The 16,819-nt window shown below is 31.2% G+C and overlaps 1 protein-coding gene across 1 annotated transcript; it reads right to left on the bottom strand.

The window, feature by feature from the left end:
• Positions 1–13,957: 13,957 nt before the first annotated feature.
• Positions 13,958–14,538, bottom strand: LOC114377101 (repetitive proline-rich cell wall protein 3). Its single transcript, XM_028335497.1, has one exon. It carries the CDS (start codon positions 14,487–14,489, stop codon positions 14,217–14,219), a length of 273 nt encoding a protein of 90 aa, XP_028191298.1. The 5' UTR covers positions 14,490–14,538; the 3' UTR covers positions 13,958–14,216.
• Between the last annotated feature and the right edge of the window lie 2,281 nt (positions 14,539–16,819).

The raw sequence follows: 16,819 nt of genomic DNA, 5'->3' as shown, positions 1-16,819 counted from the left end.
GAAATTAGGGATGACTATTCAGGTTTGCGGGGACGGTCCGTTATTTGCGTCGATTGAGCATATTATCAATTTATTTTTTATAAATCCATATAATTATAAATAATATTTGAGTTGGATTCGTTCGTTAAGTAGGCAAATTTAACGAATTTTATACACAGATTTATGAATAAGATAAAATTAATTTTAAAATAAAAATTACATAAATTTAATATTTGAATTGAGAGTTGAGACTTTATATTTCGTAATCTCTTCTTTTCAACTCTCACTCCTTCCCCAGCTCTCATTCTGTCACCAGACCCACAAGATCACTTTCTCTTCTTTAGCTAACCTATGTCACCCCTCTCTTGCTTGCGAACCTACCAAACAATTAAAAATATTTTTTTATTTTTAAATTATTAATTGAACCCACGGACCAAACCATTTATTTACCGGATTAGGAAACCAATACAAATCTAAAAAAAAAAAAAATCTTTCTATTTTACAAACCAGATCTTAAACGGATTAAACCGACCCATTTATCCACCCCTAATTGAAATGTCAGACCGCGTTGACAGAGGCTAGCGTGGAAACCCTTCAACAGCGAGGCACGGTGCAATACGAAAGTTTTACGAGATAGGCACAGTGCGAAACTAATTGAAATTATTAGATATTTTAAAATTAAAATCAATGGCTGGGATTTTTATTTTCTTTTTGGATTTTTCTTTCTCTCTTTCCTCATCTACCCTCTTCTTCTTCCTCTGTTCCATTCTCTCCTCCTTGGCCCTTTCATCTTCTTCTCTACATCAGAACCACCATTGAACCTGCAACCAAAAAACATCAATAAGACCACCACACTGTGAACCATTGCCTTGCGTTGACAACCCACTACACATTTCGCCTTCACCAACAATGGGTCTGGAATTTTATTTTTTTCTCTTCTTACTTGCAAATCTCCTTGGGACTGTGTATAGATTGGTCCCTTATCTTATCAAAATTTTCAGGATATGGAGCATAAATGTCAAAGCACACGAGGCTTGAAAGTTGAAACAATTATTAGGAAGATATTCAAGTAGACGAGTTGCAGTCGGTTGCTTCTACTGTCATGTTATTGCTCAGATTAAACTTATCATTAACCTTTTGTCAAAAAAAATTAGATGACTTTTTTTTAATCATATTTTTTATTTATTTATAACATTTGAATCTTAGATTTTATTTTTAAAAAATAAGCTTAATTATACTCAAACTAACGATATATTAATATTACCGTTTATATTATATGATGAGAATCACATAAAAGAAAAAGAAAATATAAATGATCACACCAAATTACTTATATAAGGATGTGTTATTCTTATATTCATACACTAGTACATGTTTCTGTGCGACACACTGGACAAATTATGTGTAGGAGGTGTAATTTTTTTTAAACGATAAATTTAAAACTTCAGAAAAATAATATCAGATAAACATTCACAATTTTTGTTTAGAAATTTTAATATAATTAAAAATAATTATCTCAAATTTTACTTATTTTTCCAAATCATCTCTTCACCTAATTTTGTTTTTGAAAATGAAAATTATTATTTATTTGGAAGTAAAGGGAAATTTAACAATATAAAGAAAAATTAGAGTTAAGAAAATATAACTTTATATATCATTTAACTTGTGGAAGAATTACAATATATTTATTTTTGATGAAATTTTATATATTTTTAAAATAATGATAAGTAAAAGAAAGAATAAATAAATTTACTATTAATTATTTTATCATACAAAATTTTATTAATCCTATTTTATTTTTTTATAACATGAAAAAAAAATTTATATTGTGAGTAAAATTTTGTATTTTCTCTCTTTTAATTTCTTTTCAAAATCATATAAAAAATAAAAACACGTTTGATTAAAACAAATATTTTTATTATATTTTTAATTTTAATATAAAATTTATTTAAAATATTTATGAAATTAAGAATCAAAATAGTGAAAAAGAAAATATCTTTTATTTTATTTTCTACATTTGATATTTTTATTGAAAAATAAAATTCATTGAACGAATGCACAAATTCAAATAAACAATATTAAAATCATTAAAATTCATTATCCTTCTCTCAATACCTAAAAATAAGATATGAATTTTCAAACTTATTCATGACATTTTACCCTTCACTTAATTTAAATTTCCTAAACTATAAACTCATTATCAAACCTGTCTTTTATATAAAACATTAAATTAATGGTGATATGATTTTTAATAAATCATCTTATTCACATTTTTTTGACTAATGTGATTTATCTATAATATTGGTCCATTTTCCTCATCAAAGTTGTACCTTAACTACAGAAAAATAAATTGCAAAAAATAAAACAATGGTGTATAATGTTTAAAAAAGTTGTAATAAGTTAAAAAAATATTAAGTTAAAAAATTATTTGCTATAAATCTCATGTGAATAATTATATTTTTTAAAAATAAATATTTTTATGTAAGTAAATAAGTATTAAAATAATAATCTAATTCATATTAAATTTGATATGACCTAATTTAATTATTTTGCATAAATTTAATTAATTATTTACTTAAAAAAAGTATCGTTTGAAAATTTCTATTGTAAATTTAACTATAGGAGAATTTTACAGAAAAAAAAAATTAAGGTAGACAAAAATTTATTTTACTGAAATAATTGAGGATCGTTAAATGCGTAATTAGTAGGGTTTTCATGGTGATAATTTTATGAGTGGTAATAAAAAAATGCCACAATTTTGATCACAATTAATGATCTCCGCAAAGTATATTTCTGCTATTTAGTCCAACATGCAGCCATTATTATTAGACTATAATAAATAGAGCTAATTCACCAAAACAAAAATAGAGCTAAGTTACATATTTGTTTATCTCTTTATATGAATATTAATATGAACATGAAACAATTCAAAGTCTGACTTAAGAATTTTCAGCATCCATATCTAAATGCGTGAAATTAATCACCTAAAACAATTATTTGACTTTCTCCACAAAATAACAACATAAACATTCATGCTAGCTAGTAGCCAGCTGTAGGACTACTAACATAAAATGAATAATACTTTAAAATTTCAATGTAAACATGCAATTAGAGTAGATTTACTGGAAATGCTTGACTCATCATTTAAAGTTTACTGCTACGTACCTTGCCTTGCTATAACATATTTGACACACTTAAACATCCTTTACAAAAAACATTACAATTTTATAAGCACGAAACAACTTATATATATTGTCTATTGGAATGAAGGCTTCCATTAATGGTTATATGTATATTAGACTCCAAGTTTGCACTGCAACTTGTTCCAAGTGAACCTTCCCACATGCATATATAAAAACTAACAATGTAGCATAACACTTAAACTACATTGCAGGAGAAAATAGTTAATTACTTATATCATTAAAGCATCGATTAAGAAAAAAAATTAACATAAGAAAACATTTTTTTAAACAGAAACAAAAAATATAATCTTTAGTTACATACATGAGTAATCTTTTTTAGAAAATGAATAGTATATAAAGGAGTAAAAAATAAAATTTATAAACACAAATTACATTGGAGGATTATCAACCACGGTTGTGATTATCAGATCCCGTTTGCAAAGCTAATTAATGACCCTGGAGCTGTTGCTTTCGTCATATGTGATAAAAAAAAAAGGGCTCATTGTGTTTTGTTGTGTAAAAAAGAACAAGTTTTATATCATTATTGAGTGAACATCTCTATGTTTCTTGCAAATAAAAATTGTTCTTGCTATTTGTAAACTGCATTTGTTGATTTGTGGAATGAAGATTGAATCTTCAAGGATGAAGAATCATTTATAAAAATTTAATAAGAAATTTGTTGGAATTAAAAATTGCTACAATTAATGTTTAAATAATTATATTTATAATAAGATAATTAATTTAAATATTGTGACGATTTTTAATCACCACTGTCATAAATTAATTATTTTGAAATTTAAATATTAACAGAAAACTAACATTTCAAATAGAAAATTAGAAAAAGAGTCAAAACAATATATTTCAAAAACATAAAGGATTGGAATGAAACATTTTAAACTCAATGTATTAAAACAAAATAATTGCGAAACATAGGACCAAAAGTGACACTAAGTCATTAACTTATGATGTCACCATTAATTGGACTTGAGTTGGTCATTACTGGAATTCTGCACCTCCCTAAATGTATCATGCATCTCCCATTTTTTAATAAACCCCAACCTACCCTTTCTATCCTCATCCTCGGTTTCCCTTCTTTCTCTCGTAGTTGCAGCCCATTCTCGTTCTTTTCTTCCTATAGCGCAAGTCTAAACCCCTTTTCCAGTTCTTCTTATCTTCTCCAACTCTTTTTCTCGCAACCATTGAAGGTACAAAGCAAGTCCAACTCAACACCGCAAAAGTCCCTCTCCTTCTCTAACTCTCCACTTTGCAGGTACATTTTAACGTGCATTCACGTTCATGTTGTAGACTTGTTTCCGAAATAGGCTTTCCGTAAGGGATAAATTCACTTATGGAATGACCATTTCAGAAGGAAAAATCTTATGGAACACCTATTTCGTAAGTAAAAATATTGTTGTCTCAAATGAACATTTGGAAGGTACAAAATATACTCCCAAAAAACTATTATGGATTGCAATTTTGTTTTCGAAATGGTCATTCCATAAGCCAAAATCGTACTTTTTGAAAGATGCAAAATACACTTTTGGAAAGGCTACTTTGGATTGCAGATGTTGCTTCCATAATGGGCTTTTTGTAAGCCCAATACTAATTTTTGGAACCCCCCTTACAAAATATATAAAATACACTTCTAGACAGGATGTTTTGGATTTACAAATTTGCTTATGGAATAGTCGTTGCTTAAGCTAAAGTACTTCCAGAACAACTATTCTGAATGTTTTTTTGGCTTATGAAAAATTGAAGCTTTTTTTGCTTATGAAAAGCTCATTCCGAAAGCATTTTTTGGTTACAGAATGAGCATTTTGAAATGCGACCCCATCCACATCGGAAACCACCCCTACCAGAAGCCACCCCCAAAACCCATCCCTACCAGAACCCAACCCTAACCCCACTAGAAAGGAAGAAGCTTGCCTTCAATGACGAAGAAGGAAGGGAACGAGGATATGCAGGTTTGAGACGAAGGAGGAAGGGAGCAACCTTCGTAGGAGGGAGACATCGCGAATGGGTTGGGGAAGATAGTGCTAATTGATTAAAGGCAATCAAATAATTTCAAACGGAATAGTGGGATCTAGGATACACTTATGAGAGTGCATGATTCAATTCCCATTATTACTGGCCATGTTGATAATAAGCCCCCCCATATTAAAGAGCAACTCAATGAACAAACAAAGTTAGATTAAGAGAATGGGTCAACCTGAACCATGAGTTATAGACACACCAGGTTAAATTAGGAGCAACAAAATAATTAACTTATTCATTATTCATCTAAGTTAATCATGAGAAAATTCTTCAATTACAAAATAAATAAATAATATATTGGACCAATTCATATAATTTTATAGATAATTAGTTACTAATGCATCTATTTTCTTCACAATTCATTGGATAAAATAATAGAACAAATAATATATGGAGTTATTTTCTAATTTTTCCTTCTTCCTCCTCTTTATTTGTAACACAAAAATAATTTTTTCTCCTTCCTTTGTTTCATTTTGTTATTACACACACTGCCACTTTTTGGTTTTTATGCCTTGCATTATGTACCAATTAAGGCAATCATGCTACTTGGATTATATAAGCTTAAATATTTTCTTAATTGCTTATCCTTTGATTGCATGGTGGTATACATTACATAGTTGTTGATGATGAATAATTTTATTTAACTAATGCAAATTTTATGAATGAATGAAGTGATGTAAAGGGTGTTGCAAAATAATGAAGTCAGTCCTGTAATTTAGTAAGGTAGTGAAATGAAGCATATTGTTACTAGAATATGATTATAACCATATGAAGAGTTAGGGATTAAAGGTGTCTAACTTAGTTGATTAAGCAGGGTGTCTGAGTGTTGTAAATTTTTTTATATCTTATTCAATTCCTATGGATAAAAAAATGAAGAGTTAGGGATGTGAATAAGCCAAACTATTTGTGAACTATTCAAGTTCAACTTGTTAATTAATCGTTTAAGTTCATTTGTTTAATTAAATAAACAAATTTAAGCTTGAGATTAAGCTTGATTATTTAAATGAGTCAAACTCAAGCTTTGAAAGCTTGACATTAAGGGCTCGTGAATAACTCATTTAAACTTTGATGCTAATTGAAGTGAGAAAAATACCAAAAATGGGGGTTTAATTGGGGTTTTGAAAACTTTTAATCTTCCTTTGAAAACAAAAAGGTTTTTTTTATGGTAGTTCAGAATATAAAAATTGTTATGAGCTTAGAATGGAAATTCAAGCAACTCAGAATGAAAATGCAAACCATTAAAAAAAAATAGTTCTTTTGCAGTTTTAAGACTTTTGTTTTAAAGATAGTTCTTTACTAATACATCTTGATAAAACAAAACTTAGTTTAGTTGTTAAGATAAAGAGTTAACAAATTTAGTATTTTATACAAAAGTAGTTTTAGATTTGTGCAAGAACAAAATATAGAGAAAGAGAAGAAAGTGCACAGAGGTTTTTATACTGGTTCACCCCAACCTTGGGCTACGTCCAATCCTCACCCTTAAAGATGTTATTTCAGTAACACAACCAATTCACAATTGGACCAACAACCATTGGGTTTCACAACCTTGTCAATTCCTTACTAGACTTCAATCTTCTACTAGACCAGCTGCACCACTGGATTTCACCTTTGCTAGTCACTATTGGACTTTACATAAAAAAAATATCTATGGTTTTACGACACATGCTAAAGATTTTCACCTCACATGAGGGATTCCACTCAAGAACTTAATCTCTCATTTCTATCTAAGATTATTACAAGCTTTAAAAGCACAATACAAAAGTGGGTCACTCTGACGGAGAGGGTTGAAGCTAAAACACAAATTTCTTACTCAAAGGACTTGCACAATGTGATACAAATTTGGAATGCTTCAACTTGTTCTTCATAGCCTTCTAAAATTCCTTATAAAGCTCCCAAGAAAATCATTATAGTGGGCTCCACACAACTGAAACATTTCTGGAGCAAGTAGGTTCACCTTATAACTATCATGAAGTGACAATAGACAAAACCATTTGGAGACTACCATTCTGAGGAACTTTTTTTATGCGGATTCTGAAGAACCATCACAATAGTCATTATGATGTTTGTAAAGAATGAGTCCATGCTTAATGAATTCCTTTGACGAAGTTTAGATAGAAATTTCAATCCGAAGTCGTACAACTTCATCACTCTTAACACTTGTTCACAACTTTGAAACATTCTTAAGTTGATTTACTTTAGAAAGACTTAGTAGAAATTGAGTTGTTGGTGTGTTAGTGTTTTGTCTATGGTCAGGCTGAGTAGTTTTCTTTAGTCCTTCAATCTGATGGTTTACATTAATGCTTCTCATGGACAACTTCATCATTCAACAATTTTACATCTTTTTATGCAGTCAATTCTTACTTTCTAACGTGCCTACAGTGATTGTGGTGGCATATGCAAAGTGAAGAAATGTGAAACTTTAATCTTCTAATATTGTTTAAGTGATGCATTATGAGTCTTTCTGAATCATTCTGATGTTTAGAAACTCAGAGTCAAGGTGTTTGTCATTCTATGTAGACTTTGCATAACTTCATTCTAAACCAAGATGTTCTTCTAGTAGCCTTTGATGAATCTTTTGATGAATCTTTTATGTAAGGTTGTTCAGTATCTTGCCAAGAACTAAGTATTCAAAGGGAAGCAAATTTCATCATTTTGATGGGCTTTAAGGATTCTTCTAAGTTTTCAACTCTCACAACAATTCTTCGAACCTTTCTAAGCATCATTCTAAGTACATCAGAATGAAAGAACACTTATGCTTCTTAAGGAATAAACACTGAAACGCTTGGGAGAAATGTTAGCCATCACTTAAACCCATCACCCTTTCAATTTGTTTTGCTAATGGTTTGTCATAATTAAAATCAAGGATGTGAATTCAACAACATGACAGTGAGGTTGCGGAGGTGTCAAAGTACGAAGGGAAATAGAGGGAAAGAAGAAGAGTGGAAAGTAAAGCAAGGTAGTGACGTGCTGCCAATGGTGGTGCACGACAGACAAGGGAGGAAATAATTTTAATTGTTAAAAACTGACAAAAAGATTTCATCTGAATGGTTTAATATTTTATTAATAAATCTATTGGCAAAAACTTACTTGACCACCAGAAATCACCTAACTCACTTGACCACCTTAGACTTCGTCTTGTCTGTAAGGTTTTATTTGATCATATCTACTTCATTTTTTCCAATTGAATTGCCATAAATGGTAATTTAATATTTTAAATAAATTTACATTGTTATGATTTTTATTAGTAAAAAATTGCATTTTAAAATTTTTAACGGCATGAACTCAAAAATAAAATATCAAGGATCAAATAAAAAGAAAAAAATTTAAGAACTCAAAATAAAATTGACTAATTTATGAGATACCTAAACACTACTACAAAATATAGATTTAACATCGCACGATTAACATCGATTTTTTAAAAAACCAATGTTAAGAAAAGCACGATGACATTTTTGTAAATAAGTCGAGTTAGTTAACATTGGTTTTTTCAAAACCGATGTCAAAACCGATGTTAACTACTTGATCTTAACATCTGAAATCCCTGAAGCTTCTAACAGTAGGACAAAGAAGAAAATTCTTCAGACTGTCGACGAGCCGTGGAGGCAGTTTAAATCTGACTTGACCAGGAAATGGGCACTTGCAGCCGACAAGGACGGTGTGGACGACACTGTCTGTGAAAAATGCGACATTAGCAAGGAGAAATGGGCCAAGTTTTGTCAGACCCGCAGAGACCCCTCGTGGGAGGTATGTAGTTTGTCATTTTAGTTGTTTTCCACAAAAAAAATAACTTCTTATAATTCATTGTAGTAATCATTTTCATTAATGTTCGATTTTTGCAGGATGTGCGGAAAAAAACACAAGTCATCCAGAAGCAAAACACTGCCCCCCACGTGTTGTTTCGTGGGGGTTATGAATATTTAGAACAAAAGCTTATGGCTGAGAAGACAAAGAAAAGACTAGAGGAAGCTGCCCAATCCGAAAGCACTGAGGGCGTCATTGACCCTCCATCTCCCATCAGACGCCACATGAAGTGAAAAATGGTCTACACAAAGAAAACTGGGCTGATGACGTCTGAGGCAACAAAGGAAATAACTGAGAAGATTGTAAGTCATTTTCAATTAAGAATTGTAATTATCTTTGTGTATTTTGTGAATGCCTTGGACAAATATATGTGTTATGTACAGGATTCTTTGGAGGAGCAGGCGTCACAGGGATCGTTCGTCCCCCATAGACGTCAGGATGTCCTGACTGTTGTCATTGGGTGATCAGAGCACCCTGGCCGTGTCCGTGCTGCTGGAGCTGATGTGACCATAAAGCAATATTTCGGATTGGCTACACGAATGTCCTGTAGTTCTTCCTCTATGCCTCCTGAAGACCTACAACAGTTAACCCAACAAATCAGGGACTAGCTGGAGGAGTCGATCACAGAAAAAGTGACTCAGCAGGTGATGGCATCCTTCAGCCAAATGCAGTCCCAGTTTCAGTCTCAGATGCAATCACAGGGACTTACACTGCCTCCGGAGCCAAAGGTTGGTCCCTCAAGTGCTCGTGTCAGCACAAAGGAGAGTTGTGTTGATCCCTCAGGGAACGATCCAGAGACGGATGACTCAGACAAATGCGGGCTGTAAATTGAAGAAAATCCTTCCTGCTTGGTTGCCCTAGGAAGACTTTATGAGGGATCCACAGCGGTTCACAACATCCCTTTGTTGCATGGCCAAGTGAAGGTTGGTGTTGAGGAGGTTAAAGATGCAGAGACTCCCGTTCCTGTACCCACTGACAAGGTTACCTTAGTGGGGCAGACACTTAACACCTTCCTTGCTTGGCCGATACATCTCGTGAAACGTTTATCAGAACAAGTATTTTACTCTGATTATATGTTTCTTTTTTTCAATTGATTTGTTCACTGTAATCAAAACTTGTTAATTAACTATGTTTGATTAACAGGCAGTTGTGTCTCTAGCAAAACCTCCAAAAAGCCCGGATCGTGAGGTCGATGATCCTCTGCATCTGATGACATTGACCATCCCACAATTGTTTTTGAAGCCTCTCAAGGTTATGTGGGATGCTTCCCTGTTCGGGCTGTTTAATTCAGACTTTCCCTTGTACATAAAGCATGAAGATCTGTATGAAATAGCACACGGTGGTCAATGTCTCAGCATCTCTGTTATACAATTGTGAATTTTGTAAGTCAATTTAGATTACTGTTAATTAACAAAGTAATTGTTTTAAATTCATACATAATTAACTTTGTCTTAACAACACAGGCATCTGACTGAGACAAGTATGTGAGCGGGGAATTCCGATGTGTATGGATTTCTCGAGCCACAGTCCATTCAGAGATTTGGGCAATCACAATTTGAATCGAAAAGTTACATCAAGAGTTGGATGCAGGGTTCAAAACGCGATGTTTACCTTGGAGCTTACCTGAATTGGTAAGTCAAACACAACAACTGAATTTAAATAATCTATACTATTACAATAGCCCATATTCGTCTCCACTGCAGCGGACACTGGCAAATGGTCGTCATTTTGCCTAAGGAAAACCTAGTTGTCTGGTTTTGTTCTTTACATAACAGGCCAGACAATTACCTTAAGGGAATAATTAACAGGTCAATGTTGTTTTCAATATATTTGCATTAGCATAACTCAACAACATCAATATTTTAATGTTCCTCGTATTCAATAGTGCTTTGAAAGGACTTGATGATACTCCACAACCTAAATCCAAGGCTGCGGCTAGGTGGATTGTTGTTAAGGTACGTGATTTAAATTAAACTTCTAATTATATATACTGCTTATGTGTGTGTACACTAATTGTAGTTAACGCTTAATTAATATCCAAATTTCATTATGTATTTAGTGTAATAGACAAAAACGAAGCACTGAGTGCAGCTATTACGTCATGCACTAGATGTCCACGATAATCTCAGGAACTTTCAGGAATAATTGAGAAACGGTAATTGTTTATTTCAAACAAAGTTGATTTTCTTATCATTGTTATTACATCATTAATTTATCTTTTATTTGATCATCCAGTATTTTAATGATGTTAGATCATTGGAAGCAGAGAGATTCAAGGCGCTTCACATGCAGTGGGCACAATATTATCTAAAAGTTAGAAATCAAACATAGGATGTTAGGGAACTATGTAACTTTAGGTTACTTAATTAGTTTACCGTACTTTGCATTACATTTTTTACAATTGATGTTTCATTTTAATAGTTTACTAGCTAGTTTTATGCTAAAACCTATTTGAAAGCAAAATGCAAATCATATATGCTGTGTGGTCTGATTTTAAATTTACAGGTTAAATTTTGGTTTTTTTGTAAAAACAGAGAGAATATTTAAAAAAAAATCCTAAAAACAACATCGATTATTTGGAAAAAACGATGTTAATTGTCAACATTAACACATACGTTAACATCGGGTTTTTGGAAAAAACTGATGTTAACGTACGTTAAAATTGGTTTTCTTTTTTTTTTACAGAAAATCGATGTTAACTGTCAACATTAACACATACGTTAACATCGGTTTTCTGTAAAAAAAACCGATGTTAAGTTACGTTAACATCGGTTTTTCCAAAAAATCGATATTAACTGTCAACATTAACACATACGTTAACATCAATTTTATATAAAAAAACCGATGTTAAGTTACGTTAACATCGATTTTTCCAAAAAACCGATGTTAACTATCAACATTAATACATTTTTTTGGGTGTAATTCTTATTATCAATATTGGTTATTTAAATAAACGATGTTGTAAAATTAACGTTAACATCAGTTTTTTTAAAACCGATGTTAACGATAATACATTCAACATCGGCACTTTCAACATCGGTTAAAAACTAACATAAAGAAAATAACTCAAAAGGGTTGACAAGAATATTGAGATTGGTTAGAATGTCGTGTTAATAACGTGAAAGTTATAAGTTTGATTCTTGCATGAATCATTAATTTTAAATTAATTCATAAAACATATTTTTTTAAAAAAAATTAAAAAAATATTTGGGCTACTTACAGATTGGACAATCCGTAAATCTTATATGGATTGACAATTTGTATCAGTTTTAGGAAAGGACAAAACGGGAATTATGCTGTTATGCTGGATGTACCAGTAATTATGCTGGGTGCGCATAGTAATAGCCTCTAAGGAAGTTGGGTTTTCAAAGATAGATCAAGAGAAGGACAAAATCTTTGCAATCCTTAAACTGAGTTTTGACCATCTTCCTTCATTTTTGGAAAACTGTTTTGCTTATTGTTCATTGTTTTCAAAAGGTTTTGAGTTTGATAAGAGAACACTCATTCAGCTATGGGTAGCTGAGGGGTTCATTCAACCATCAAATGACGTTAGCTGTGAGTACTTCATGAATTTGCTATCAATGTCACTTTTTCAAGATGTGAGTGTAGATGATTGTGGTGACTTAAGTACTTGTAGTAAGATTATACGTAAATTTTTGTACTGAAGTAGGTTCAAAATTAAATTAAAATCGTACGCAAATTATTAAAATTCAAATCACATCACATATATATTAGAGTTGTTGAATCAATTCATTAAATTCGGTTCAGTTTTAAATTTTGACACCCATATGTAGTTGATACTTGATACAAATAACCGTCCACATGTACGTGTAGACAAACATACAAAAATAGTAATATGAAAAAGAGAAATGTTTATTCCTCCGATCATATGTGGCGAAAAAGTAACTGAATCACCTAAGCATTCACACTTGTTAACACACTTTTTAACTTTTTTTCTCCTTTCCAAATTTGTCCTTTTTTTCAAAAGACCCTCTCTCACGCTGAGTTTTTTTTTCCTCAGTTAACTTTGTCCCTTGTACCTCCTTCTCCGACCACAACCATTTTCACATTCTCCACCACCATCATTGTGTGTGGTTTTCAGCTTCACCGCACCACCACCCACTCTTTTTAAAGTCGAATGAAGAGGATAAGTTGACTGGTCATATGGAAAAGGGGTAAACTTGGAAAGAAATTAAATATTAAAATGTCAAATTAAATAAATAATTTATTATAAAATTATTAACAGATATCAAAATATTCTTACTGAGTAGGAGTATTCGGATATTTGGTTTAGGAGGATACAGCAACTCTCGTAGGAACTGGTCTTTGTACACATTAACTATAACTATGGCTTTTTAAGAATAGAAAATTAAAATAAGTTGATTTTTTTTTTCATAAGCTAAAATTAATTTATATACTTCAATATTTTTAAGAGAAGTTAAATGAGAGTTTTTATATAAAAAATATACAAATATGTTTATTTTAACTTAAATGAGAAGTTCAATTTATTGTTTTCTTAATATTTTCTTCTGGAAATATTTATAGAGAAATTTGTTCAAATAGAGCCCATAATTGAAATTAACTTAAGTCGCTATTGATGTTATGCTCAAGTTTAATTGCGAGTTATTTGAGGTGCGTGGAGAGTGGCTTCCATCTACTACTCTAGTACTGTTCTTCTGCCTCTAGCTAGCTAGACTTACATGCACCAATCCAATTTATAAAATTGATTGTAGAAAGTTTAGTTGCAACATAGGGTCGATCTTTAATCTTAAGCTTAACAATAGTATGTCAAACTATGTATCATCTATTATGGAATTTATTTCGATTAATTAAATAAAGTGTGAATTATTATAAATTTATTTTTTTTATTTTTTTTTATTTTTACGGATTAAAAAAGAGAAGAAAAAAAACTACGTTTCGTCATAATTAATGGTATAGCAAATCAATCAACCAGCACAATCTGAAAACCATAAAAGTTTTTTATTTATAGTAATCTGTAGTACAAAAGCACCATTTTCTCTCTTATAATTTTGATTTACATTCACAAAGAAATAAGTATGATGCTCATGATGACTTGGCCACATCATTAATGCTACGAAGGATTGAAGTGCATGCAAGAGTCAAGAATATGCATTGCTACGAAGTTGTAAATCACAATGCTAGAAAACACAAAGCAGTTCCTCTTATTTATTAAGTAGATAATAGACCTCATTGCTTGCTTTAGGCATGGGTGTTGTCCTCTACTGGAGGGTACTTTCCATAAGGTGGTTTCTTGTATGGTGGCTTCTTATATGGTGGCTTGTAAACCGGTGGTTTCGGCTTGTAAACCGGTGGTTTTGGCTTATAAACCGGTGGTTTGTACACTGGTGGCTTGTACACTGGAGGCTTGTACACTGGTGGCTTCTTAATTGGTTTGTAGTAAGTAGCAAGCCCTTGAGGCATGAGGATAAGGGCTGCAAGAAGCAGCACTAGGAAGGATACAAAGGAAGCCATCTTAGTGGGTTTGTTTTGGTGTTGGTGTGCATAACTCACACTTAGTGTTCGGTTTTTATACTAGTAAGGGCTCGGTGTAGGTGCTAGGTCTCAATCTAGGTCATTAATGACTTGCTTTGTCATTGTATTATATGCCAAAGTTTGGTGTGGATTATTCAAAAGGGATTGAGACTCCTAGGTCCCATGGTATTGTAAATGAAGAACCTAGACGCAATCTGTATAGTAATTAATAACAACTTAGTTGTTAGCACAAGATGGGCCAAAATTCGTTGTTGATAGAAGTGATTTCACACAGTTGGATTTTTAACTAATTAAGGTATAATGTTTGATCTCTAACTTGAGAATTAAGTTATAATTAAAGATATTATTTTATCTTAAAATGGGACCATATGATAAAAGAAAATTAGTTGAGTGACAAATAAATTATTTCAATGTCTCTCGGTTAAAAAAAACATTTTTTAAATTTCAAATTCAATAAATTTCATGCTTTTCTATTGAAAAGTCAAAAGTTCGATATAAATTTCAATGAGAGGGGACACTCCTTATCTTGTGAGAAACTTCAAGACATGTTTATATTAAATGCGACAACCCCACAAGCCTTGGCAAGTTGAAAAAAGGATTTAATAGTAACGTTAAAATTACTTCTACGGTCAAATTGCATCACTATACATGCAAATTATAGCATGTGTAGTGTCACAATCAAGATGTTAAAGACCACATTATATGATGAGTGTGTAACTTAAAAACGCTGGTTTTAATTATTTACTTAAATTTATGGTCCAAAGCCAGCGTAGTGTCGGCATTCGTTCGTCGTAATCAAGCATGACAAGTGGAATTTGAAGTACTGATGCTGGATTTCAGCAACAATGTATGTGAATTGCAGAACCCATCTTAGAACTCAGCTTTTGTGTAAATTTCAGAATATAATGGGATTAAATGTTCTATTAGAAATTATTGTTATACACAAAGCCCAGAATCAAAATCTTGCATAAAGAAATCAAGCATGCATTACTAACACTATTGGTCAAGTAAATGCATTATTGAGCGGAAGATTCGCTCCCCTCCACCATCGACCAAAATAGGTTAACTTGGACGCATGTCACGCATTGCTTTAAGAATCGGATTGGACAGAATTCAATCGGAATCCAATAAACACACCGGTCGGGATCGTAAATATATTAGAATTGGTGTAGTCCAGGTTAAATCCATTGAGTCTTTGATTGAATCAAGTGTTATTATATATATATATATATATATATATATATATATATATATATATAAATTTTTTGTAAACTTAATTTTATTTTTAACCCATTGAATGTTTGTTTGTATTTGAAACTTATTTATAAAGTTGCATTGACATGAATATTGATGACTATTTGATATATTAGGTATTTTATAACGACAATCATTTTAAATTTAGAGTATTGAATGATTAAATAAAATTAATTAATTATATTTTTTATAATTTTTTTAATATATATCAAGTTAAACCAGTTTGATTAATGAAATTTTGATCTGATTAGTGACCTATTAATCCATTATCTTTATCAGTTTGATGACTCATCTGATTCTCTTAAAACATCGATGTCAAATTCTAAGAAATACCTCCTACTACACATGCTTCCAAAATGATAGGCAGCTACTTAAAGGTCTTGGCATCAAGAGGCCTTATCTGCATATGATTAGGGACCACTATAATTTCAATCTATGTTAATATGACACATAAGGGAATATTATTAATTTTTTTAGTAAATTGAAAAACTCAATTATGTATCACATAGAAACTGTCGGACTATAAACACCTTGTAATCCAAAACTACGTGTGGTAGCTTTCACTTATGTACATGCATTCAATTAAATTAGAAATGCTTTATTTTTATTTAGAGACAATCTTGAGACTAAAATGTTTAAGCTTATTAATTTTCACTCATAAATTGTTCCTTTTTTAGAAAGGATTTAAGTAAGGACAGACATTAATCTTAACCTAGCTCTCTTCTTCCAAAATTTATTCAAATAAAAATATATATAAGTAAATTATACTTTTGAAAATTCAATTATATTTGGAAGTGGCAGAGAAAAACCAAATTGAAACGGCTAAAATAATCTATAATCTACAAATTAAAATAATGATTTATATAATATCATTTGTTATAGTTAATTTTAAGCATTTAGCGATACTATTCAAATATTAACTATTTTTTTAATTAATTGACTTTTATAATATTAAAATATATTTTCCTTACTTTATTTTCATAGCACTCCTAAGGTTTTTCTTACAATTTATTTGGTACCGAATATATAAAAAATGGAAAATTTATTTGTAATTT

Source organism: Glycine soja, chromosome 11, assembly GCF_004193775.1.
Source record: "Glycine soja cultivar W05 chromosome 11, ASM419377v2, whole genome shotgun sequence".
Classification (NCBI taxonomy): domain Eukaryota; kingdom Viridiplantae; phylum Streptophyta; class Magnoliopsida; order Fabales; family Fabaceae; genus Glycine; species Glycine soja.
The sequence above is the reverse complement of the archived record's forward strand: the minus strand, read 5'-3'. Positions and strand labels throughout refer to the sequence as shown.

Coding starts and splice junctions, on each gene's coding strand:
- LOC114377101 (XM_028335497.1), bottom strand. CDS start 14,489: ATGGCTTCCTTTGTATCCTTCCTAGTGCTGCTTCTTGCAGCCCTTATC.